The 26,536-nt window shown below is 36.8% G+C and overlaps 1 protein-coding gene across 4 annotated transcripts; it reads left to right on the forward strand.

Annotated features, from left to right (window-relative positions):
* The first annotated feature begins 807 nt into the window (after window positions 1-807).
* On the forward strand, window positions 808-26,536 carry LOC125854226 (ABC transporter D family member 1). Of its 4 annotated transcripts, none has more exons than XM_049533708.1 (27): window positions 808-956; window positions 2,752-2,921; window positions 4,593-4,709; window positions 6,026-6,305; window positions 8,282-8,506; window positions 8,850-9,047; window positions 9,270-9,724; window positions 10,573-10,708; window positions 10,788-10,866; window positions 13,407-13,645; window positions 13,775-14,079; window positions 14,163-14,274; window positions 14,360-14,518; window positions 15,065-15,164; window positions 15,259-15,367; window positions 16,283-16,373; window positions 17,045-17,169; window positions 17,249-17,398; window positions 17,476-17,548; window positions 20,498-20,678; window positions 20,773-20,931; window positions 22,365-22,508; window positions 22,584-22,811; window positions 25,474-25,634; window positions 25,741-25,793; window positions 25,895-25,973; window positions 26,066-26,536. In XM_049533708.1, exons 3-27 carry the CDS (start codon window positions 4,648-4,650, stop codon window positions 26,195-26,197), a joined length of 4,035 nt encoding a protein of 1,344 aa, XP_049389665.1. In that variant the 5' UTR covers window positions 808-956; window positions 2,752-2,921; window positions 4,593-4,647; the 3' UTR covers window positions 26,198-26,536. The 4 variants fall into 4 exon arrangements, with proteins under 4 accessions (XP_049389665.1, XP_049389667.1, XP_049389666.1 ...); XM_049533710.1 differs by having other exon boundaries at window positions 2,752-2,858; XM_049533709.1 differs by lacking the exon at window positions 808-956 and adding an exon at window positions 1,031-1,176.

Here is a 26,536-nt window from a genome sequence, read left to right on the forward strand (position 1 = left end):
GACTAGACTGGAGCCNTGTTATTGTCTCATTTGTTGATTATACGCTATCTTTTGTATTGGCTGTTTTGTTTATATATATCTCTCCTGTCACTTTGAGTTGTTGTTCTTGAGCTGAGGGTCTCCTGGAAACAGCCTCTCTACCTCCACGAGGTAGTGGCAAGGTCTGCGTACTATTTACCCTCCCCAGACCCCACCTAGTGGGATTCCACTGGGTTGTTGTTGTTGTTGTTGTTGTACCCAAACAAATTGAATAGTTTTGTGTGATATTTTTCCCTTTTAAGTATAAATAATAAATTGAATTGTTGTCCAATATGATACATTTTTCATTTTAATAATTACTTATGATACATTTAAATGGAAACTTTAAAATGATATATGTAAAGCAAATGTTAGGGCTGGACTTTTCTACACGTTAGAATTAGAATATTTGTATATCTCAGATTGATGTTCATTTGATTCCCCAAAATATCAAATATTAACACTTCCTTGAAGTAGAAAGATAAATTATAAAATCAAATTAAAGAGATTGATTGAAGGATAAATGATATGATGTTATAATTATTATTTTTCTTTGTATTATTAATGTCCGTAACTACTTAATCTTATATGTAAGCTAATATAGTATTTTTTAGATTTTAATTACTAAATTTCGTGATATTAAATTCTCGTGCGAGATGCGAATAATTTTACTAGTCATTACTTATATAATATTACATAGTATTATACTTTTTAAAATACGATAAAAGATAAAATAGAATTATTATAAGAATAATAGACAAAATATTAATCATGGGAAACACACCAAATCAGTCCTCCTTAAAATAGGAGTTCTCTTGGTTAATTAAGTTTAAGAAGAGAAGAGAAATAGGTAACAACCATTAGTATCCTCACTTTTTGTCTCCATCATTCTTCACCATATTCATCTTCTTCATCATCATCTACGTTTCTCCAATCTAGTAAGTATTTATTACTTGCACAATACTATTTGTCTTCTCCATTTTTTTTTCTCACTCTCCAATTTTTCAGCAAGTTTGTTACTCTCTTCTGTTTGTTGCAACAAATAAAAAAAACTATGATTTTTTTGTGTATAAAAGTTCTAGGGCTTGACCAGTAGTCTAATGGGTTTTTAGCGGTATTGCAAATCGTCAATTAGATAGCCTGAGTTCAAGATTTCAGGTCATCTATTTGCTACTCTTCTTTTCTAGATGTGGGTTTATCTTTTCTTGGAGTATAACAAATCTATGATTACATATCAATAAATGGTTTAAGAATGGTCAATTTGATAAGTACATGTGAATTTTAGAAGTTGGTGTTCTTGATTCTGTTTTATTTTAATATAATTAAATGTGGGTTAGTGTTCGATTTTGATTTAAAGTGACCCTTTTTAAAAAAAATGAGAATTCTTTGTGTATACTGAGGTAAGCATATTTCTGATGTATAAATAAAGTTCTTGATTTCCTTTGTTATAATTCCTCTTTCTCTGAGAATTAAAATTTTGTAGGATTTTCTTTTTAACTGTTTGGAGTTCAATCTTTTTGTGGAAGTTGATAGCGAAATAAACAGTAGGATTAATGCGATGCGTTGTTGATAATTGAGATTTAAAGGAGTAATGTTGTAATATAGGATCTTTGTTTTGTCGAACTTTGTCGACAATATAATTAATGCGATGCGTTGTTGATAATTTATTTGTTTGCTTTGTTTACTCGACCTTAATAAGTAATTTGTCGTTACGTGAAAGATTGTACCTTCATTTATATATTAGTGCTTTCTTATAGCAACAAAGTTGCTAATAAGTGTGGAAACTGCACACTTAACTTTTCAATTTCAGTATTTCTTTGATAGTGTCAACAAGGATTGGGATAGGAGTTGATAGTGAAAGCTTAAAACATGTAAGTTCTAGATTGTTTCCCAAAGAGTTATGTACTTCTTGGCATTGAGAAAAAAATCCTTAGATACATAGAAATCGGGAGTCTCAAAGTTGAGACAACATCAATGATGGAGAGGCAAGAAGATTTTGAAACCAAGTACTAGTGATTCACATCATTCTCTTTTTAAAACTATTGATTGAGACTTGAGTTGTGTCAAGAATGAAACTAACAGCTGTTTTGTTCTATTCAATTAATTGAATTAAGTGGTATTTTCTTTAGATCTAACAAGTCTCAACATCTCAATTTTGATACCAATGTCACCATCAGCTTAATGCCAGTTAAATCTCATCATTTTTGTAAGAAAAACTGTCAAAGTTGTTTTGCTTTTGATGCGTAGCTGCATTTTTCGTTTCGTCGTCAAATGTCAACTCAAATTTAATGAAGTTGGGTCATTCTTGGATGGAGGAAATTTCTAAGACCTACCCTATATGATGATGCCAAGTATGATGGGTGAATTACGGAGGAAAATAGTGCAGGAGTGGGGGAGTGATGTTGATCATCTTATCAGGAGCTGTTCACCTGAGCTTATCCGCTTAGGAATTGGATCGAGTGTTCGGTCCTCACACGGGGACAAGACATGCACAAAAAAAACAATTTACAAATATTATTTTGTCAATGTATGTGTGGTCTGAAAACTATGAATTGTGATCTTGTATTGAGATCAAGCTGGTATGATCTTGGTATTAACTATCAAGTTATCCACTACTTCAGCACTGCGTGGTTACCATCAGTGTTCAATGTCTGGACTTCTGTGTTCTATATGTTATGTTCTAGGTGAATCAAATCATTCGACTAAATCATGCCTTTTAATTTACAACTGCAGCTGTTGCTTTGAGACTGTGAACTCTGCTAGAGAAGTTTTGCGCCACATTTACGCATGGTATCTTGTGCAATGAGCTGAAGTTCATCCAGCAAATCCACTTAAACGAAGTATGTTTTTGTACCGATTTCTTTAGTTGATGGGGTTGGTTAGATTTTTCGCCACTTCCAAAGGTAGCTTTCTATCACCATCTTTGAGTGATTTTTTTTCCCGCAGTGCATTAACGTGTACAACTAGCTAATTGAACCATTTTGTAAATATGAATGAAGTCCCATATAGATTTCATGAGTTACATGATCAGGACTTTGATTATCTTGGAAATACATGCATCTTATCATGTTTTCATTTGTCTGATCCATATGAGGTCATGATTGAAACTGTCCAACGCTAAGCAGATTGAGAAGAAGATAACTGATGGAAAATTCAAAAGTTACTATAGAAGACCGAATGAGTCCTAGTAACTAGTCCATTAATTAGAAATTACCTGTGAAGTATATTTACGATAAGTTACCTGTGCATACATGTCTATGCTAAAGTGCACTTGGCTCCAGATATTGAAAGGGAGTAGCAAAGGTGAAATTCATGAGTAAAGACAAACAAACCAGTGGACTAGCTGCTGGGAAAGGGAGATCCAACAGATCAGACAACAGAGAGTAAAGACAAGAGAGAAAATAATGAATCAAGACAGAACTGAACAATCTAGGTGCTTTTGAGCTAGCAATGAAATGGAAAGAATAGAGTAAAAGTAGGATGATGTTTGTTCTACCCACAAGGATTCAATTAAGTAGGCAGTGGTTACTGGCGACTACTTTATATATACTAGTTCTTAGATTCTGATTTCTGACTTTAACCTTCCATTGGCTCATGATGCTTTCAAAACAATCTCCATACTCCCTAACTACTTTTGCAGAAATTTGAACACTGATCCTCTTTTATATATTGGTAGCCACATTAAGAAAAGCCAAACACCAGTAAAACCCATAATTTTGAACCTTCATTTGGTAGTTGAATAGTAAGATTGGATATAATACTTTTCCATTTGGATTATTACAGCTCAATGGATCACCACATACTCTTGAAGCAATGAATGGTTTAGTGAGCTCAAGTATATGATATGCTTTTCTATTTTCCTTTCTGTATAGGATAATTAGGTTGAAATTATCGCTTTTTTACCAGTGTACTTGTTAATACTTGTTTAGGTTATAATTAGCTAGGTTGGAGTTGCCTATGTGGAAAATATAGGTAAAGAAAATTCTTTGTATAGTTTATCTTAAAATAATGTTGTCGCGGGTAACTTTTCTGATTTAAGTAATTGAAAACCATGTCCCTGATGTGTAAGGCTTGATATGTTAGGCACCTTGGCACAGTAAGATACTCATGAATGTCAAAAAGCAAGCAACTGTAATGTTGCTCAGTAATAACTAGCTAGTAAGAGGATGGTGAATCTCAAAACATGCAAATTTCTGTATTTGGTGATCTTTGGATTATCCTTTGCACCCCTTTTGCTTTCTTATCTTCTTCTTCCCCTCCATCCTTTTAGAATTTTTCTAGGGGGTGGGAGAGCTGCTGGAAGAATTTGTGAATAGGTGTTACTTTTGGTAGGAAAGACCAAGTATTAGTGAATATGTGTTTCTTTTGGTAGGAAAGGTTCAGTATTAGTGAATAGGTGTTAAACTTATTGTGCTCCTTGATATGTTATCATTTTCATGCCGTGGTGGTTTCCTTCCTGTATAATGACAGTGGTATGCTGAAACGGTGATATTATTTACTTTTCGCTCTGTTGTTCTTGAGTATATATTTTCTTCATGTCCCACATTACTAATATACAAGCCCTATTCCTACAGATATCAAGAGTTTTAGCTGCTAAAATCTGTTGGTTTGGGAGGTCTATTTTCAGACATGCCTTCTCTTCAGCTTCTGCAGTTGACTGAACATGGGCGAGGCCTCTTGGCTTCTAAAAGGTATAGAATATTTTCTCCATTTTGTGTTGCTAGTTCATATCTTTTTTGTTGTGTCAATACATATCTAGTTTTGGAATACCAAAAATAATAGCCAAAAGAAAAGAATGTTACCAAAACATTTCTGAGACTAGCGCACCGTTCTCTCTTTTCTTTTGATAAGTAATAAAACTTTACTTTCCCAAAACAGATTTGTACATAATAGAACTCTATAAAACCCTTCGGGGTAGCCCAGTGGTTTGAGCTTGGGACTTCCGTGTTGGAGGTCTCAAGTTCGAAACCCCTTGCCAGCGAAAGCAAGGGGTTTGCCTTCTGGGTCGAGCTCGTCGCACCAGGCTTGCCTAGTGCGGGTTACCTCTCCTATGTGGTTTGTGAGCTATTGCATAGGAGTGGGGGTTTTGGCTGCGGGTTTCCCTTGTCATCAAAAAAAAAAAATAATAGAACTCTATAAAGTTTCTTCCAACAAAGTTCATCCTGTGATCCTACAAGTAAAATGAAATTTCTGTAATACTAATATTCTACCATAATCAATCAGATATATTTCTGCAAAGAGAAGGTAATCTCTGGTTAACGACAACGTTTGGCATCCTACATAGTACTATAGCATTTTATCTGATTGATTATGGTAGAATATTAGTATTACAGAAATTTCTTAAGCAAAATCTCCCAGACATGCTTTCCTTGGGAGAGAGTTTTTGGCAGAGTTCAGAACAGAAAGTCCTGATCTTCATGGCTGCTCTGGATCAAACTTCAATAGAATGAACCAATGTTTTAGAAGGCAAAAGTGCAAGTCCAGGCGAAGGCCTTTTGCAGTTTATAGTAACATGTGGTTTAAAGAAATAAAAATGCAGATAGAGGAAACATTCTGGGAAGGAGAAAAAACATAGCCTAAAAGGACTCCACATTCAATGTTATATTAATGGAATGAGAGATACTATAAATTTGAAGGAAGATACTCAGGAGTGCCCAAAAAGTGAAAGAGAAAACTACAAGAGTTAGAAGGATCTACAAGAGATATATCTATCACCAAAGATTTAGAGGGATCTACAAAAAATATATTTATCACCCAAACTAATGAACAAAAGAGGCTATCGTGAAACTGTTGAGGATTAAGTGAATGTATGTTACTACACAGAAAGGGTGAGAGTGTACGTTATCTATTTGTGCTTGAAACCATACCTATGAACTTCAAGTGACATTTGATGCAACATCATGCTCATATATTCTTGCATGCATCATTTTGAAAACTGTGCATCAATCAATTAATTCCTTTGCCCGTACCTGCAATGGTAATCTCAAATGTTTTTCTTAATTTACAGGAAAGCTCTGCTGCTTACGACAGGTATAATTGTTGCTGGTGGAACAGCTGCTGCGTACATGCAGTCACGGAGAACCTATAAGGGGCATGATTCTACACAGTGCGATGGAGTGAATGATGGTATAATAGAGCCAAATAAGCAGACCAGAAAGGGTAATAGTGTGAAGAAAAGCAGGCAAAAGAAAGGAGGTTTGAAGTCTGTAAAAGTTTTAGCAGCTATTCTTCTATCTCGAATGGGCAGAATGGGTACGAGAGATCTGTTGGCTCTGGTAGCCACAGTGGTGAGATTCTTTATTCAAAGCATATATTTCTTGTCTGACTTAAAGCATATGTGTTACTGTTCAACCGCTCTAGGATCTGATAATTTTGGAGTTTGTAGAAATGTGTAGGAGGTATGCTGTAGTTTCCAGTGGAGAGAAAGACATAACATTGAGACTTATCAAAAAGGAAACATAAGAAAAAGCTTGAGCATTTTAAAGATTTCAATGGTTAATAGCATATGCGGATACTACTGCTGGATTTTGGTATTTATGCTTTGGAGGTTTGGCTTTAGAGCCTCTACTTTCTTATTGTCCTGCTATTGCTTATGCCTTCTTAAATGTTGTGTTTTTGCTTTCTTTGAGCCGAGGGTCTTTCAGAAGCAGTGTCTCTACCTTGTCAGGTAGAGAGCTGTATACACTCTACCCTTCCCAGGCTCCACTTGTGGGACTATAGTGGGTATGCTGTTGTTGTTGAGGTTTGGTTTTAGAATCAGAGGGATCTTGGATTGTGAAATCATTAACATCTGACCTCTTTTCTTGCTTTTAATTTGTGTTTTGGTCTAAAGGTGAAAGTTGGGACAAAACTTATCAGAAGTACCTATCTTTGTACAATGCTAATTTTGTGCAAATGTGCTTGGTGAATTTCTATTCAAGCTGCTTCTTATATAGGATTTAAGATCTGAAAATTGATGTTAAGTGAGCTGGGTTGTAAAGTGGCTTAGAATTTTCAAAATGCCAATTGAATGATGGTTGTATTACTTCCTTGGTCATTTGAATTCAGCAATCAAGATCAGATAATTGACGTGATCTCTAAAAAGCGCTTGATGTTTACCGCTTCCGATTTATTTCTTTACTTTCTGAGTGTAGGCATGTTTAATTTACTTAAATTAGTTCATTTTCTTATATTTGGTTGGCATGCAATCTTTGTGGATTATTCCATCTACCATTTCTCGTATATATCAACTTATTTTAATAAGTAATTAAAAAATATTATTGATGTAAATGAACTAAGGAAATAATGTGGCAAAAATACATCCAAAATAGTACTTCACAATGTTTATAAAGAACTACGAAAATCTTTATGATTGGCTCTCTTATAGACATACCAATCATTAAGCATCTGTAAAGTTTACATGGTCGGGTTGCGATTTCTTTTGGGCATGTTAACAAATTATGTATACCTTGGAGCAAAATCACTATTTTGTCTCACAAAATTGGTAAATAGCTGTCAAGGAAGCCGGTGGAACTGGTTTCAGTTGAGAAACTTCTAATTAAACAGAAAATTTAATTGGGGGGGGGGGGGGGGGGGGGGGGGGGGGGGGGGGGGGGGGATTGATGTGAAATTGTGGGCAAGAGTGGTTGTATCGTATATATAGTTGTGCATTATTTTTATATATGTATGATTGAACAATTTATTTGTGTCTTGAGTTGAATTGCATGGGTCTAAAACATTTATCTTGTGATCTTCCTGATAAATAAGAACATTTATGAAAGGATATATTTCTTCAGTGATGAAGAGATTGAAAGAGATTTTGCCTCAGTATCCTGAATTATTCATATTATTAGCTCATATAAAAATCGACTTGATATAATAGAAGGAATCAGTATCTGCACATGGAGCGACCTGCACTTGAAATTCAACATGAGCTTGGATAGCTGAATGTTGGGTATCCTTGGTTAGAAGTTGAGGATCTTCTGTTGTCAAATCTCTAGTTTCTCAAAGCGAATGTGTGTTCCATGTTTTTTTCAATTGCAATTAAAGGTGGCAAATTGAGTGGTTTCTGTCATTGCATGTGAATGATACATGTGAAATTTGAGTGTTTTGGTGGTCATAACATGAGGACAACCAATAATGCTGTTATGCAGGGTTCTACAAGAACCACTGAAAAGTGGGATTGTATAAGCGTTCCTAGTAAAAGCTGTTCAATATTTTTCCCTATTTGGCCAGGCTTGCATTGTCAGTAACCAAAACTCTTGTTTTTTTGCTTTGTTTGCAGGTGTTACGAACTGCTGTAAGCAACCGATTGGCAAAAGTGCAGGGGTTTCTTTTTCGTGCTGCCTTCCTCCGGCGTGTGCCAATGTTTTTCCGCCTCATACTTGAAAATATTTTGTTGTGTTTCCTCCAGTCAGCCTTGCACTCGACCTCTAAATATATAACTGGGACCTTGAGTTTACGCTTCCGGAGTATTTTAACAAGGCTTATTCATGCACAATATTTTCAGGTAGAGATTAACACGTGACATCTTCCGACAACGCTTGTTTTGTGTATCATGTTGGTCTTTGGGTCACCGCGATGCTATCTATCATTTAAAATGAGCTTGCGTTAGAACAGCCTTGACAAAAACCCTAGTTTATACATCACAATTAAGTATAGCATTGCACGGTTTGTAGTCAAAATCACCTTGATGGCTTCCTATTGGCACTTATGTATAATTGCACAATGGTCATACAAAATTTTCAGGAATTTGGTTTGCCAAACACTTGTGATGGTGTGTCTAGATAGGAACTAAATGATGGAAGTTTGTCTACTATTATAGTTTAACAAATCTTTGTGATGGCTATTAGGATATGGTGTACTATAAACTGTCCCATGTTGACGGCCGGATAACAAATCCAGAACAGAGAATTGCAAGTGATGTTCCCAGGTTCTCTAGAGAGCTAAGTGATCTTGTACAAGAGGATCTCATAGCTGTCACTGATGGGCTTCTATATACTTGGCGCCTGTGTTCATATGCAAGTCCGAAGTATCTTTTCTGGATTTTGGTAATTGTTTTGTTAAATTGTTCCAACTCTTCAACCTTTAACTTATGATGGTTGAGCTCTTCAAATGCCTAATTATGTTTACTTCCTAGTTTTCGCTCCAAAATTTCAATTCGGAACTCTTTTTTTTTCTTTTTTGATAACCGAGAAATCCGTCTGGGACCCACCCTTTGGACCAATCACAGTTTTGTCTAGTGGGTTCTCTTATTTGGTGTTATTTTCCAGGCATATGTTCTGGGTGCAGGGCTTACTATTAGAAATTTCTCACCTCCATTTGGGAAACTAATTTCAAAAGAACAGCAACTGGAAGGGGAATACAGACAGCTTCACTCACGATTAAGGACCCATGCAGAAAGCATAGCATTTTATGGTGGTGAAACCAGAGAAGATTTTCACATTCAACAGAAGTTTAAGACTCTAGTTCGGCATATGAAGGCCGTTCTTCATGAGCACTGGTGGTTTGGGATGATTCAAGATTTCTTGCACAAGTATCTTGGTGCTACAGTTGCTGTTGTGTTGATTATTGAGCCCTTCTTCTCTGGCAATTTGAGACCTGATGCATCCACATTGGGACGAGCAGAGATGTTGAGTAACTTGAGATATCACACCAGTGTCATAATATCCTTATTCCAGGCATTGGGAACCCTTGCGATAAGTTCAAGACGACTCAATCGTCTAAGGTATTGCTTTATTGCCTTAAATATGAAGGATTGGTATACCTCGCACATGCTCCTCATTAGATTTAGCCTGGCTCTAGATAAATGCTCTCTTCATCTGTTGCTACTGTATCGCTTCAGCCACAATGTAGCTTCTGTATCCGCAAAATTATCTAAAGGAGGCCGATGGTTCTGTGTGTTTCTTGAAATTAACAGTGGTTACAGAACCAGGCATGGCTATAACCCAGTAAAATAAAGACATAACAACAGGGACACGGCTCTCATCAGCAGTAAACTGAACAACAGATCAATGAAAGAATTGGCTAGATTTGTTTCCAACGATTCGATGGAGATTTACTAGCATATCAATTTGTGAATACTATCTCTTGGCTGCAAGTCTTTGGCAGTAATTACTAGAAGATACTAATTTTGCTTCATTATTTTTGTTAAGAAAATTGACCTTGCTGCTTGAATCCAACCCAAATACTATTTAAAGTGGTGCAGATCCAAGGTTAATAAGAAGACTATAGCCTATAACTTATCCCATGTGGGATTGTAGCAGCTCTTCCTCTCCTGTCCATACCTAAGATTGGACATTTGGAGCGTGAAGTAATATCCTATATTGGGCGGCCTAACATAAGGGATGGGTTTGACTCAACCACAAAAACTAGCTAAGTGGTGAGGACCGTAGAAGATCTTATACAGGTCTAGGTTTATACATTCAACCATATGTTAGATTGTAAAAAGTTTGAGCTATATATGACACAATCATATTGACATACTAGAGTTGTACTACACATTTTCACTTGCATTTCTACTGTATACTTGAAATATTCCTGTTGCATTTTCTAAATCGGTTTTGGCACTTGCAGTGGGTATGCAGATCGTATTCATGAGCTCATGATTATTTCTAGAGATTTAGGTGGACGTAATGCCTCTTCCATACAATCTAACGGGAGTAGTAATTATGTCACTGAGGCAAATTACATTGAGTTCGATGGGGTTAAGGTGATAAACAATCTATCTGTTTTGATTTTACCACTATCTGTATTTGGGTTCTGATCCCCTAGGTCTTTGGTGCTTTCAGGTTGTTACTCCAACTGGTAATGTGTTGGTAGAGGACTTGAGCCTAAGGGTTGAATCAGGGTCTAATCTTTTGATAACAGGTACATTAAATTTTTATATTTTCTTTTGATTGACCTGTCTTTGTTTTTCTGTACTGGAATGGTGCTTTTGGTTCAGTTGTGTCAGATTTACTAAAGGTTCTCATGTAGTCATTAGGCTGTATTCTGAAATATCCTCAGCTGTAGCTGGAAGTGAAGCGTCAAGTATCTGTTTAGTCAGGAAGTAAAAGTGGATGGGTATCCATTCCTCCATGTCTTTTTTTCCAACTACTCTAAATGTGGACAGGCCACAGCAAGAAATTCCATGAGTTTCAAGCAAATTGATGGAGAACACACACATGAATATGTTGAAAGCATGGCATAGATGGGACAAGACCATGTGGATAAGTGATGATACAAAAATCAAGTAATAGAATGGTTGATTCCTTGAAATTACTATTTAATAACCTTCAACTAGATTGTCAAGAAGGAAGGGAGAAATCAAGTAGCTGATGCAAATTACTCCTAACAAGTAAAAGGACTTGGTACCAACTAATAACATTCTAATACAAGATTTATTCCTAGGGAGAAACATGAATTGAAGGCAAGCCTCATTTTGCCCACCCCACACTAATATGATGTGCGAAATCATTGTCGATCTCCCATTACCTTGAATTAAAGACTCCATGCACTTGAAACATCCTCTCTTGGAGATGACTTAAGCATCAAGCCTCATTTCCACATCGACATCATGCGTAGCCTCATTGAACTTACACTTTTAGTCTCGGTCTTGCTCAACCTGAACCCTTTAGACTCCAGGTTTTGTCTCCAAACCTTCAACCTATCGTTAACTCCGGTGCTAGTCTCGTCAACGGTCAATCAGTACTATATCATGTGCGAATAACATACACCATGACCCCTCACCTTGGATATGCCGCGTCAGTGCATCCATAACTTGTGCGAAAAGAAACGAGCTAAGAGTTGACCCCTGTTGCAATCCCATCATGATTGGAAAGTACTTCGAGTCTCCTCCCATTGTCATCACCCTGGTCTTGGCTTCATCTTACATGTCCTCACTCACCCTAACGTAAACTACAGATACACCTCTAGCTTCCAAGCATCTCCATAAAACCTCCCTTGGGACTTTGTCGTAAGCCCTCTCTAGGTTGATGGACACCATATATAAATCCCTCTGCCTCCCTATACTACTCCACTAGTCTCCTCACTATGTGGATGGTTTCTCTGGTAGATCGTCCCGGCATGAATCTGGACTAGTTCACAAAAATAGACACACTCCTTTTCACCCTCATCTCCACCACCTTTTCTCACACTTCCATTGAATGACTTAGCAACTTGATACCTCTATAATTGTTGTAATTCTGAATATCACCTTTGTTCTTGTGCAATGGAATCATCGTACTCCACCTCCATTCTTCGAAACATTTTCACTGTCCAAAAAAGGACATGAAACTACCCAGTTAGCCAATCCAAACCTTCCCTGCCTATGTTCTTCCAGAACTCCACTGGAGTCTCGCCTGGTTTGGTCGCTCTTCCCCTACTCATCGTACGAATAACACACTTAAGCTCGTCAACCTTTATAGACTTGCTATACCCGAGTGGAAGTAAAACCATAACCATAAGAAAAGAAAAAAAGATTTATTTGGGGAATATTATGCTTGAGTATGTCCTCAAGTTTGGGGGGATTAATTGAAGTCAACGAAGTTCCCTAAATAGGAGAACTACATAATTACAAGCATATAATCCTGATCTTATGCATAAATATAGGGAATAGAGATACTAATTGTCATGTTGGAATAGGTTGAGCAAACTTCTAGCTGTTCCTATGGTTCATATACTAGTTATGTGGGGATTATAATGCATGGATGGTTGCCCCCAAGGCCTAGCTCGAGTGGCAAAAGGTGGAGGATTTGTGGCTTAGATCGTAGGTTCAAGCCCCACACCATGCAAAGCGAAGCTCGGTATTTAAGTGGAGAAGGGTAGAAGGGAGGGCCAATTATCCACCGAGTTTAGAAGGTTGTGATTGGTCCAAAGGGCGGGTCACAGACGAATTTCTCGGTTATCAAAAAAATAAAAAAATAATACATGGATGGTTTATGCCGGGGATTAATAATGTAGGAGTTATTATGAGGTGATTAACAATGAGGAGATTGTTATACATAATTTTTTAACTACTTTCAAAAGGCATTTTCGTCTTTAAATAGTTCAATTCCCGCATAGCCAATACGTATTATAATTTCATATTCTATTCTTTGCATAAAATTATACATAGTTTTACCACATAACCTTTTTTTTTTGTGAAGGTAACAAGTTTTCCATATAACTTAACGCGGGTGATGTTTTATACTGTTAGACAAGTGTTTGCATTGGTTATGCATCAATTATTTTTCCCTTATGCAGTCAACTAGACACTATCTTATCTTATACGAGATTTTATGCTTGCATTACTTATTTCAAACCATTGACTGAACGACCCCTTAGTTGTTCAAGTGTTACGAACAAAATATTGACATCTGGTTCTTCACTATAATTTTTTTTGGATATATGGGAGCACAGAATATAATTCTCACTGGTTCACTTTGAAGGTCCAAATGGCAGCGGCAAAAGCTCACTTTTTCGAGTCCTTGGAGGTCTTTGGCCACTTGTTTCTGGCCATATTGTAAAACCTGGAATAGGTTCTGATCTGAATAAGGAGATCTTTTATGTGCCCCAACGTCCATATACAGCTATTGGAACACTACGTGACCAGATTATATATCCTTTAACTGCTGATCAAGAGGTTGAACCGCTCACACGAAGTGGCATGGTTGAACTTCTTAAAAATGTAAGTTCCTATAATTAATCCCCGAAAAACCTGCATCTTGTTCTATAACCAATCTCATGTATTTATGGCTTGGAATTTATAATGTCATTCATTTTGTGTGACGCGTTGAATTTTACATTGTCATACTAGGTTGATCTTGAGTATCTTCTGGATCGCTATCCTCCTGAAAAGGAGGTAAACTGGGGTGAAGAATTATCTCTGGGAGAGCAGCAAAGACTGGGGATGGCTAGACTTTTCTACCATAAACCAAAATTTGCCATTCTGGATGAATGTACAAGTGCTGTGACAACTGATATGGAGGAACGCTTTTGTTCAAAAGTAAGAGCGATGGGAACATCATGTATCACTATTTCTCACCGCCCTGCGTTGGTTGCATTTCATGATGTCGTCTTGTCCTTGGATGGTGAAGGAGGCTGGAGGGTTCACTATAAGAGGTACAAAGCTAAAGTAACTAACTGTTCCACACACACTCTGCTAATGCAGATACTTATTAGTTGCTGTTCAACAAAATCTCCAGGGCAGAGGCTCCCAGTCTCACAGACTCAGAGTTCAATAAGAACCAGCATAATGAGACCGATCGTCAAAGTGATGCAATGACTGTGCAGCGTGCATTTGCTACTGCAAAAAAGGTTTGGATACTCATGCTGTTCAAACTTGTTCTCAGAAATGTCTTCTGTTGCTCCAACTAATTCTTCTCTTTGGCATCACCCACAGGGCACAAAATTCTCCAAGTCAGAGGCTGAATTGTATTTTTCAGAGTTGATATCAGCATCTCCATCTGAAGCTGATGAGCCCCCCTTGCATGTCTTCCCACATCTTAAGAGTGTTCCAAGGAAACTTCCACTGAGAATTGCTGCCATGTCTAAAGTTCTGGTGAGTGTTGTAGTGCTATGACATCAAACTTGGTCCTTTTAGTTGGTTAGTTTCTAATTTCCTCTCACAGTGGTTGTTTTTCTTTTCTTTGGCTGTGAAATTGAAACAAAGGAAATTCTGTATACTTTAAAGACAACATATCTTATTTAATGTGACTTACATGTAACATTTACTGGTTTAGACTTAAAAAACATGGGAAAAGAAATTGTATGGTTGAAAAATGGCAAGGCAGGTTTGAACTGAAAAACAATCTGGCGTAGTGATAGGTAGATAGCTATATTCTGTCTCAATATAGATGTTACTATATCTACTCTTGTCTGGGTCCTAAAGTCAAGATAGGATATTTTGAAAAAAATCGAATTTTGAAAATTAGGAATATCCATTGTTTGGTATTGTGAAAACGAAGAGCTTTTGGCTGTAACATGTAAAGTGGATTATCATTTTCTTTTTGATGAGGAGCTGATCACCATATCTGTGTGGAGGGAGTTAATATTATTGAGAACCATCTTTTTAGCTTGCTTCATATAGCTCTAGTGCTTGTTTTAGGTACCCAGACTGCTAGATAAGCAGGGGGCACAGTTCCTTGCAGTCGCTTTACTTGTGGTGTCCAGAACGTGGGTTTCCGATCGCATTGCCTCTTTAAATGGTACTTCTTCTCTGTTCTTTTAAATGCTATTCTTCTTCATCTGGAATGAAGGATTTTATTGCACTATTTATAACGAAGACATCTGCTTGCGTAGGAACAACTGTGAAATTTGTCCTGGAGCAAGATAAGGCGGCATTCCTACGTTTGATTTTTATTAGTGTCCTTCAGAGTGCTGCGTCCTCCTTTATTGCTCCGTCTCTGAGGTGAATTTATATGTGGAAAGAGTACATGCCTTTCCTTACTTTAAACATGCTTAGCATCTGCAAATTTTAAAATAATATATACTTGGAAGAAAGAGACTAAGTCTTACTTAGGTAACTCGGTTTCTCTTCCCTGACGGGAAAAAAACACAATTCTGTATTCAGTTATTACAAAGAGCTAATAGGCACCCTTCGAAGTGACACACAGAGGAAAGTTATCTTGGATATGTATATCGATTACATGGACATCCAATTTTTGTCTACAAGATTAAAACACATACTTTTTCAGCCAGTAGGATTGACTTTCAATGTTCACTTTGATGAATGATTGCACAAAATGAACACACAGACACTAATTATGAGGTTCAAACAGAGTACATCTTGAACTCACTACACTTCTAGATTCAAATGCTATAGTAACTTGTGTCTACTTTTTGTTCTATAGTATGTTTGGTAGTGACATATCTTTGATAAGGTTATACATATACTTTAAAATGGAAATTTTAGAGGCAATTCTGCGGGGTTTCTTTCCAACATTATCCTGGAACCTTCTTATCTTGACTCTGAGTTAATAGTTGTGGACAACTAGATACCACCATAGTCCATAGCCATTGACAGTAAGATCTGTTTGCCTAAAAGGTTGGAAGTCTGTATATCCTTAGGTATGATAGGGGTCTCTAAAGGAACTTTTGTGGTTGGATAGGATTAAGTTTCACGAGGCTGCTGCTTTGGCTGCTTATTGGGTGGGCAAACTGTGTACTATCATTTTATTTAGCATGGTTATTGTTTATTATCTCCTAATGAATCTTGTTGTGTTAGACTGTTGTATTTCATATTGGAATTTAAATGTGTTTTCTTTGTTGGCCTATGTCCTTTCTTTTTTGAGATCAATAAAATTTTGTTCCTGCTTCCATACAGGCACTTGACGCAGACATTGGCACTTGGATGGAGGATTCGTTTGACCAAGCACTTGTTGAAGAACTACTTGAGAAATAATGCATATTATAAGGTACCTATATTATTCAACAAGATAAATATTTACTAAAGATCCCCTTTTCAGTTGTGTCAAGTTACACTGTTACTTGAATATCCACAACTCATAAGTTTTTTTTTCTAGATGTGTTGTTCAGAAAATCCCATGGTCACCCGTGACATTGTGAAAGTTTTAACCATTTGAAATGTTTTGGTCCTGTTGTATTTCCGAGCACCAGCTTGATCAAACAAATGGATTAGTTTTTATGCTACTCTCTTCATCCTAAATTTTGGTGTAAATTATACTTTTAGAGGTCAAATGGGGCTTTGACCAAAGTATTTTTATTACTAGGTTTCGTTAGTTTTTATGGAAATGGAAAAAATTATCGACTACATGAAATGTTCTACATTGTGAAAGGTCTAGATTTTCTTTACGCTTATGAATTAATCTGAAAAATGCATTTGGAAATCCAATTTGACTATTGAAAATTCAACATGGACAAAAGCTTTTGGTACATTTATCATCCATTTTGGTCCTGTTGCAGTCTTTCGTTTGGTCGAATAGTAGGACAACTTCTTTGTTCATAATCCCTTGTCCGTCATCCTTGATTCAAGAATAACTAATGCTGTAGTTCCTTCATTTTTCAGTAGAAGTCTGATGTACTGTTCAAATATCTTGCAAATGTAATGTTGAAGGATTGTTTGTAGGTATTTAACATGTCGGGTGTCAACTTGGATGCTGATCAGAGATTAACTCAAGATCTGGAGAAGCTAACCACTGACTTGTCTAGTCTGGTAACTGGAATGGTGAAGCCAACTGTTGACATTCTATGGTAAGTTTCTTTTGTGGCTGTTAAGCTAATGTTTTAACAGTATGATTTCTGGTTTTATAGAGGTACTACTGAAATGCAGGTTCACATGGAGAATGAAACTGCTAACTGGCCAGAGGGGAGTCGCTATATTATATGCTTACATGTTATTAGGTTTGGGTTTCCTGAGATGTGTTACTCCTGACTTTGGTGACCTGGCAAGTCGAGAACAACAGCTTGAAGGAACTTTCAGGTTACCTGATGTTTTAGTTACTGCTTATCTTATTGTGTTTAGATAGGCTACTGTTACACCTGAGTATCTGTTGTCAGGTTCATGCATGAAAGGTTGCGAACACATGCTGAATCTGTTGCTTTCTTTGGAGGTGGTGCTCGTGAAAAAGAGGTAGTAATATTTTTTTTGCAACAATATTTTTTTCAGCAGTGGGACCTTTCAGAAATAAGATATATAGGTGCGTTTGTCTGATATTTGTATATTTGTATATATGCATATACATTGAGGTGATCGTTTTCCCCTGTGATATGCTAGAGATTTGCTGGTATAGTAAATTTCGTTCATGTTTATGCCTCTTATTTGAAAAAAAAAAAAGCGGGTAATAAGCTGGACTGTTTTAAGTTGTTTTCATCTCTTTGTATCAATTGCTACGTATTACATCAAGAGCTCGCTGTCCTTTAAGAAGTTAATTGTTGGCCCAAAAGTGGGGCTGAGATGTTACATTTAAGGACGACGTTTGACATGTCTGGATTTATGGGTAATACAAGAAGAATATTTTTTCTATTCAATAGAATTTTTTTCTTTTTAATAGAGAAAGTTGCCACAGGCATTATAGTGTACAAGACATGTATTGGCCTTGGCCTTTGGGTATCTATCCAGTACCTATCTTGGAGATTGTAGTAGTACTTTGTTGTTTTTGTTCTAGACTTGCAAAGTCCAAAACAAAAGAATATGCCAAATCTAATCGACGTGACCTTCCAGACATCTTTGTTTTGTCCAAGAAAAAGGTTTTTTCTTCTAAAAGTTTGGTTGATAATCTTTGTGACTTTGTCCCTTTCAAGTAAAATCTAGTGGTCATTTTGTTGGCTAGTGAGGAGATGTAATCTCTACATGCAATTCAAAATTTACTAATGCAATGTTTGGTTGTTACTTTTTGCCGGATGGAATATGGAATAAGTATGCGAGTACTTTTAGTAATTTAAGGATTAAAAAAAATTAAACGACAAAATGTCCCTCATTATGATACTTTCTTATCAAAAACAATTATGCATGGAATACTATTTCGTAGTATATCAAACTGCACATTTAACAGGGAGTAATCTCTGCATTACAATCCCTTTATAACTGCCCGTGTTGGTGGTTTGTAGCTGGTACTCGATAGAATTGTCGAGATGCGCATGAATCCAGTCACCTCTGTTATGTCCAAGAAAATGTGATTCTTATAAAAAATTGAGTACCTATCTTGAAGCATGCATAGATATCTCAATTCCAGCCAATAATCTTCTCTTCTTTTGCTTCTGCATAATTTAAGACTGTATATTGGGATAATTGTATCTTCTGTTATCCCATTGTTTAGCTACTACCTACTCTACATGTAATTCCATGGACAATAGATAGCATCCTAATGAACCTTGTGTTGTCTTAATGGTATGTATAAGCAAAATCTGCATTAAATGGTTTTTGAGATGGATAACAAAGGGTAATAGCTTTACTGCCTCCAAATTTTGCATACGTAACAGCCTAAACCAGTCAATTTCCTTAGTTACTTGGCCTCTATGTGTACGCCGTATATCGAAAAAAGTTGTTTTCATAGATAATTGCATGTGTTTTACTGGCCTTTTCTTGTAATTGGTTGTGGAAAATGCATTTCTATTTCTTTGTTCATATATTTGTCATTCATGCTTATAATTATATTTCTTGGACTGAATGTATTTATTTGTATTTTTTCTCGCTTTGCGCCTTTTTTCAATTAAAACTCACTCTTTATTTGTGCTTTGCGCTTGAAGCCCTAACTGACCTTAGAGGATTTTTAATTTTTATTTTTTTGTGTTTTTTGCTTTTTTTTTTAACACTGGGTTGAATTAATTGTAAGATCCTTCTTCTTCACTTATTGTTATGGTCAGTCTCATCACTTTTCTTGGTTTACCTAATATTGGCCCCCAATGTTATATTGTCCAAGTTCTAGATGTCCAAATCTAGACGTACAGAGGGGGAGGGGGTGACATTGAGGCAATTAACGGTTGTCTCCTTGTATTGTTTCAAGTAATCCTCACCCTAGGAGTTAGGTTTTGGGATTGACTTAGGCGTAAGATCTATTCTTTACACTAATTATTAGCCTTAATTTGTTAGTCATTTTTTATTTTCAAAATAATCAACATTTGAATCAAAATGGAGAAATTAGAGATATAGAGACAGTGTTGTCAAAAGCACGCATAGGCCTTGAAGCAAGGCTCAAAACGTGTTGAGCACTTGGCCTCGCTTAATGTGCGCTCTAATGTCGTCATTAAAGTTCTAAGACATACTTTTCTTCATCAATGAGCCTCTTAAGGGGTGATACTAAACAATTGATATTTCATTGTATCATATTTTTTTACTCACTTTCTTTGTTCATATATTTGTCATTCACGTTTTTAATTATTTGTCTTGGACTAAACATATATATTTGTATTTGTTTCTCCCTCTGCGCCCTTTTTCATTAGCCCACGCTTTATTTGCGCTTAAAACCCCAACAAGCCTTAGACTTTTTTGCGCTTTTTGCTTTGATAACACTGATCAGAGACAGACAAGGAAAGAAGAATATAAAATTGCAGCAAGAGAGATTAGGAGAGAAAGAACTATCCCGAGAAATAAGAAAAAAGGGAGAGAGAGAGAGAGAAGAGAAGAAGGAAAGCTCCAAAACAGTAGTAGAATAGGCTTCATTGCAGTAGAGAAGTAGGATTAATAGAAGAAGAATCATTGAAGAAAGATGCTAAAGAGAACAAAGAAGCTAACCTGCTGGGATGGAACTTATTTCTCTTTTTACCGTCTTTTAAAGTCAACACCAAATAAAAGACCTGCTTCTCACTTATAATGCTTTGCATCCGCTGCTTGAAGCTTTGGTTTTCTCCGGAGTTGCATTGCTTCACCCATGAGAAGCAACAACCTCTTGCTTTGCATCTCTCGATTGCTTTAAGCAATGAAGTGACCTCTTTTAATAACACATGTTGTTCTTGGAATATCTTTCTTTAGCTCATACTGGTAAGGATTAATAGAAGATTCTTGATTTTGTTATGTCCTTTACTGTTTTCTTGTTTATCTAGTTATCTCTAGCACGATACTGATACATGTTATGCATGACAGATGGTTGAAGCAAGGTTTAAAGAACTTCTTCACCACTCTTCTTTGCTTCTTAAGAAGAAATGGTTATTTGGCATAATAGATGAGTTCATCACGAAGCAGCTTCCTCACAATGTTACTTGGGGATTGAGCCTGTTGTATGCTATGGAGCACAAGGGCGACCGGGCTTTGACTTCAACTCAAGGTGATTCCCCAACCAACTATGAATTTGTGTATTTTTATGCTGTTAATATTTTTGTGAAAAATTACCTATTCTTTTTACTGTCCCTTTTTTTTAGGTGAACTCGCTCATGCACTGCGATTTTTAGCATCTGTTGTGTCTCAAAGCTTTTTAGCTTTTGGTGACATTCTTGAGCTCCACAAAAAATTTGTTGAGCTTTCTGGTGGTATCAATAGAATTTTTGAGCTGGAAGAGTTTCTAGATGCTGCTCAATATGGTGGGTGTGTTTTGACTTTTAATTTTCTCTTGTTTCTGTCACTTCCAACTCTCAAATGCTCTTCTCTGGTTATAAGTTTCAATGACATTTGTGCAACACTTAATGGTTAAGCTCCAAGCATTATGCTGTAAACCTTTGAGTTGATAGGCCCATTTGAGTCCATTGCAATAGTATTGTAGATGTCATGGTTTTGAGTGTGAAGGAGAGGCGAGCATGAACTTGGTAAAGAAATTGAAGATAGATAAATCCAATGGGATGTTTTTTCTTTTGTTAAAAGCTTATTTGGATGGTTAATGCTAGTGAATATGCGGAAAACACTTAGTTTTGGCTGATGAATTCTTGGGATGAAAGTGTTCGTCTTGAAGATGCTACAACTAGGTTATGCTAATGAATGACCAGCCAATTTGTTCTGAGGCTTTTGATATAGTGGCGTACATAGTTGCTAGACTACGTAACTTGGATTCCATGGGAACCATCATTTATAAATAAATAGACCCCTTTCTAGCCACACCAGAATTATGTATCTCCAGTAAATTATAATTGTTAGCAATCATAATTATTTGTCTGAATATTTTACCATCTTTATTTCTTTTTCCTTTGAACAACATTCATGTTTCCCAGTTCTTCTATGATCCTCTCTTTCTGTCAATGCCATCTAATTATCTTTTCTTCTTGATTTTTGAGTATAAAATTCTAACATTGCTGAGGATAATCGCTAGCATTGCCAGACAAATTAGAGGGAACAAGTGTGCATCTGTAATTATTATATCTAGCACGCAAAGGAACTATGGCTCAAATTCTAGGGTCAATTTTGATTTTGAACGGTTAGAACTTCACATTTACCAGAAATTGTTGGGAATTTCTGCTTATAGATATGGGAAATTTGGTACAAAGTAGGTTGACATTTGGCTATAATATTGGCAACAACCTCTCTACCTTCACAAGGTAGGGGCAAAGTTCTGCGTACACATTACCCTTCCCAGAGCCTACTTGTGGGATTATATTAGGTATGTTTGTTGTATTGGAATAGCAAAATCAAATAGCTGAAGCTAAATTTGTTTCCGACAAAATTCCTGATATCCACCAGTGCTGAAAACTGCCTAAAATCATTCAGTTCCTTTTTTTTTTTTTTTTGATAACCGAGAAATCCGTCTGTGACCCGCCCTTTGGACCAATCACAGCCTTCTAAACTCGATGGATAATGGGCCCGCCCCTCTACCCTTCTCCACTTAAATACCGGGCTTTGCGCTTTGCATAGTGTGGGGCTTGAACCTGCGAGCTAAGCCACAAATCCTCCACCTTTTGTCATTCAGTTCTAGCATCACAACATAGTGATCTTTCCTTATCAAATTGCTTTTGGCTGGATTTTTTTAATACTAGTCTGCAGATGTTAGTATCATTGTATGGAACTGATGTTTCTTGTATGCATGCAGATGTACCTGAAGGTGTTAGTTCATCGCCATCCTCTGAGGATGTAATTTCTTTCTCTGAAGTGGACATCATCACACCAGGACAAAAAATCTTGGCTAGGAAGCTAACATGTGATATAGTGAAGGGGAAAAGCCTTCTTGTAACTGGTTAGTGGCCAGATGACCTCTACTAATACTTAAGTATATCGGGATATTTACTTGCTAATTACTTCCTTTCTGAAGGCCCTAATGGAAGTGGAAAGAGTTCAATCTTCAGAGTCCTTCGTGGTTTATGGCCAGTTGTAAGTGGAAAATTAGTTAAACCATGCCAACCGCTTAACACAGAATTAGGCAGTGGCATCTTCTATGTACCCCAACGACCATATACGTGCTTAGGAACTTTAAGGGATCAAATTATATATCCTCTCTCACATGAAGTGGCTGAGAAAAGGGTACAGGCTATGCGAGAAGGTAAATTTTCTGTCTATAATACATTCCTCAGTTTTTTTGTGAGTTGGCGTGCTTGTAGACTGTTACAATTTGTACTTGAGGTGAGGTAGTTAAAAATCATACAGCTTTCTCAGGAAATAGAGCTTTCTAATGGGCGCCGGTTGTGAGTGATTATTAGATTTACTTTTCCCTATGAAGGGTGATACAGTAATTTATTTTGAATTGGAGTTTCTTTGAACCACTGATATTACCTATTGTATATTAAAAATGAAAATCCAAGTGCCGAGGGCTATTCCAGGTTTATGAATACAAATTTGTAGTCAGCTTTCCGAAGGGATATAAAGTTATTTCTTTAAAGAGGAAGATTAGAAGATACAGATGTCATCCTTAGCTTTACTTTAGCAGTTGAAAAAACTATGATTGGTAAGTGTTTACAGTCAGAGGTTATATTATCATGTGCAAAACCTTCTGAAATGGAGATTGTTCTGAACCATCCAAGCTTGCTAGTCATGTTTTTTTTTTTTGAATCTGGTAACATTTTGTACTAATTTCAGTACTACCTGGAAAACCATATTTACGAAAAGTAAGAGAATAAAATTTAGACTGAACTTACAATCCTATACAGACCCCAAAACATCTAGGATTGTTACAGTATCATCAGAAAAAGCCTTTGTACACCAAAAGCAGAATAACTATATACAATTAGCTCAACTTTCTGTATATTACTACTCCTATTTCCAAAACATGTGGCATTCCTTTCTTTCCAAATTGTCCACCAAATACATGGTGGAATAATCTTCCATCTATCCCTATTTCTTGCATCAACTCCAGCTTCCTCCCAGCTGAAAAGAGTGTCATCAAGTACTAGGGTCCATGAGATACCTCTGATATTGAAAAAAAATCTTCCACAGCTGATCAGTTATCGGACAATGTACCCTTCGGGGTGGCCCAGTGGTTTGGGCTTGGGACTTCCATGTTGGAGGTCTCAAGTTCGAAACCCCTTGCCAGCGAAAGCAAGGGGTTTGCCTTTTGGGTCGAGCTCGTCGTGCCGGGCTTGCCTAGTGCGGGTTACCTCTCCTATGTGGTTTGTGAGCTATTGCATAGGAGCGGGGGTTTTACCCTGTGCGCACCCAAAGGGTAGCGGCTGCGGGTTTCCCTTGTCATCAAAAAAAAAAGTTATCGGACAATGTAGAAACAAAAAATATCTTGAACATAGGGGTATCCCCCTCTTTTCCCCTCATTATCAAGGGTAAGAACAACCTCATTGGCTAAGAGCTAAGTGGAGCATGCTCTACTCTATGAGGCACTCTGATCTTCCAAATATGCTTCCATGGCCAGTTAGTAATCTGTGGCTCAACCTGATTTAAGATCTTATACCCATCCCTCACCTTGTACACTCCTTTGCTATGTCCCTTCCACTATAAGCAGTCCACTCCAATTTTTAATCCTTGAAATGCCTCCAAAAACTTGTAAAATTCAGTCAATATTGGGATCTCCCAATCATTCGAAGGTCTTCCTCTTCATGAGTCATGACATTGTTTGAAAAATCTGTCTGGGAAGAATACGTTGGTGAGTTACCAGTGAAGTAAGCAACTCTTAAGAAAAGAGTGCAAGGTTTAATTGAAAATTAAGCTAATATAATCATCACGGACCCTTGTGCCAAATATATAATATTCATACGAAGAACAAATCTTATATTATTGTTACAGGCTATGTTGCACAAGCACAAAGACACCAGTATTTCAATGTAGAGTCAAACCGAGACATGGACCCTTGTGCCAAATACATAATATTCATACGAAGAACAAATCTTATATTATTGTTACAGGCTATGTTGCACAAGCACAAAGACACCAGTATTTCAATGTAGAGTCAAACCGAGACATGGAAACTTTGAGATCTAGGGCCATGACACCATAAATACAATCTTATATGAAGTCAAATTTGCCTAGCAGATAATTATAACAAATTAATTCATCAATTTAGCCAGCATTACTCTCTTTTTTTTTTGGCTTGGTTGGTCATAAGCTGCATAATCGCAAGAGAAATTTCCAAAGTAAACGAAAAGCCAAATATAACATGACTAAGATAGTCAATGTAAACATGTTGATCCATGCATAAGGTGGGACCCTTTGCCTTCAGCTTTTTTTGGGTTTCGATTGAGTGGTAGTATGATCCTCTTTACTAAGTCATGCATTTTGACTCGGGGACTTAAATGTTATTCTTGAACTCCAAATTTATTCAATTGGGCTGCAAAGTTTGGTATGTCTGTCATTCTGTTGTCCTTTTAGGAGTTCAAGTCCTGAAGGCACTAGTCCAAAAATAAGAAGTTTTGAACAGAATCACCAATATATCTAAGGATGGCGTGCAACTCATCTTTAACAGGGACATAAATCATGACTATTTTGACATAAGCTTCTGGTATCAGGCCATATATCTGGCGTCTCTGCTTTATAGATAATGCAAATAATAAAAAGTTGATCAACAGAAAGGTGAGAGAGACAAAATGCACAAATTTCTGTAAAACATATTCCCGTACCAGTAAGAATTTTAATATTTGGCAAATCTTTTATGATGTCTGTTTAATGGCTTTTGCTAGTGTTCAAGTAGTCATTGATTTAGCAGTCACAGGTGTTGATGCCAACATAATTGTCCTCTCAGTGACTTATCTTTTGAATACCAGGTCTGAGACATCTAGGGTCTTCTAACATTTTGGATTCTCATCTGCAATCAATTCTCGAGGATGTTAAATTAGTCTACCTTTTAGAAAGAGAAGGTGGCTGGGGTGCCAACCAGAACTGGGAGGACATCCTATCTCTTGGAGAACAACAACGATTAGGAATGGTGAGCTCAAAAAGTGCTCTGATTGTTTCTTGACCCAAAAACTTTGTTTAGAAATGTGATTCATATTTTGTTTCTTCGCTGCTAACTGATTTGGCATTTCTACAAGGCACGCTTATTTTTTCACAAGCCACAGTTTGGAATCCTTGACGAATGTACAAAGTAAGTAAACAAGCTCAGATCTCAGTGTGTTCCAATTAGTATACGGAAGCTTTTATATGGCCTCGTATACCTGACCCTGCTATTTCCTCTTCTATTTGTAGTGCTACTAGTGTTGATGTTGAAGAACACCTTTATAGGCTTGCTAAGGATGCTGGCATTACCGTTGTTACATCTTCACAGGTTTGCATCCATGTCTCATATTGTCATCGGCATTTCTTATGGCCATCAACCCATCTCTTATCCAACTTTTTTCTTGCTATGTTTTTCCTCAGCGCCCTGCTCTAATACCTTTCCATTCTGTGGAATTACGGTTGATTGATGGTGAAGGCAAGTGGCAGCTGCGTTCAATTAAGATGGATGAGGAGGGGGAAGGTGAACCAAATGAATATACACAACAATTGTGACTACGATGATGTATTCCAATGTTGTGAAATCGTTCATAGAGGCAAATAATTAATGAATTATGAATGTAATACATTGCAGTTAGATTGAGGGTAGGAAACTATATAGTTAGGGTATACAAAAACTATTTAAGTTGTTTCTTGTAATATTTCATATAGTTAACTGTGTATAGGGCCGTGTTCCCGTCGTTGTAAAAGGTTTAGGCATAATCTTTCCGGTCAGCTCCCCGTGAATAAAAATGGCAGGTAGAACTGAGGCTGACAGATTAATCTTCTACATTTTACATTATGTATTATGATGATATTTTTTCTGTTTAGATATACCAAAAATTAAATGGTGTA

The sequence above is a fragment of the Solanum stenotomum genome, chromosome 2, assembly GCF_019186545.1.
Source record: "Solanum stenotomum isolate F172 chromosome 2, ASM1918654v1, whole genome shotgun sequence".
Taxonomy (NCBI): domain Eukaryota; kingdom Viridiplantae; phylum Streptophyta; class Magnoliopsida; order Solanales; family Solanaceae; genus Solanum; species Solanum stenotomum.

Coding starts and splice junctions, on each gene's coding strand:
- LOC125854226 (XM_049533708.1), top strand. CDS start 4,648: ATGCCTTCTCTTCAGCTTCTGCAGTTGACTGAACATGGGCGAGGCCTC. Junction 10,867..13,406: donor GTCTAATCTTTTGATAACAG/GTACATTAAATT, acceptor TTCACTTTGAAG/GTCCAAATGGCAGCGGCAAA. Junction 14,519..15,064: donor CTGCCATGTCTAAAGTTCTG/GTGAGTGTTGTA, acceptor TGCTTGTTTTAG/GTACCCAGACTGCTAGATAA.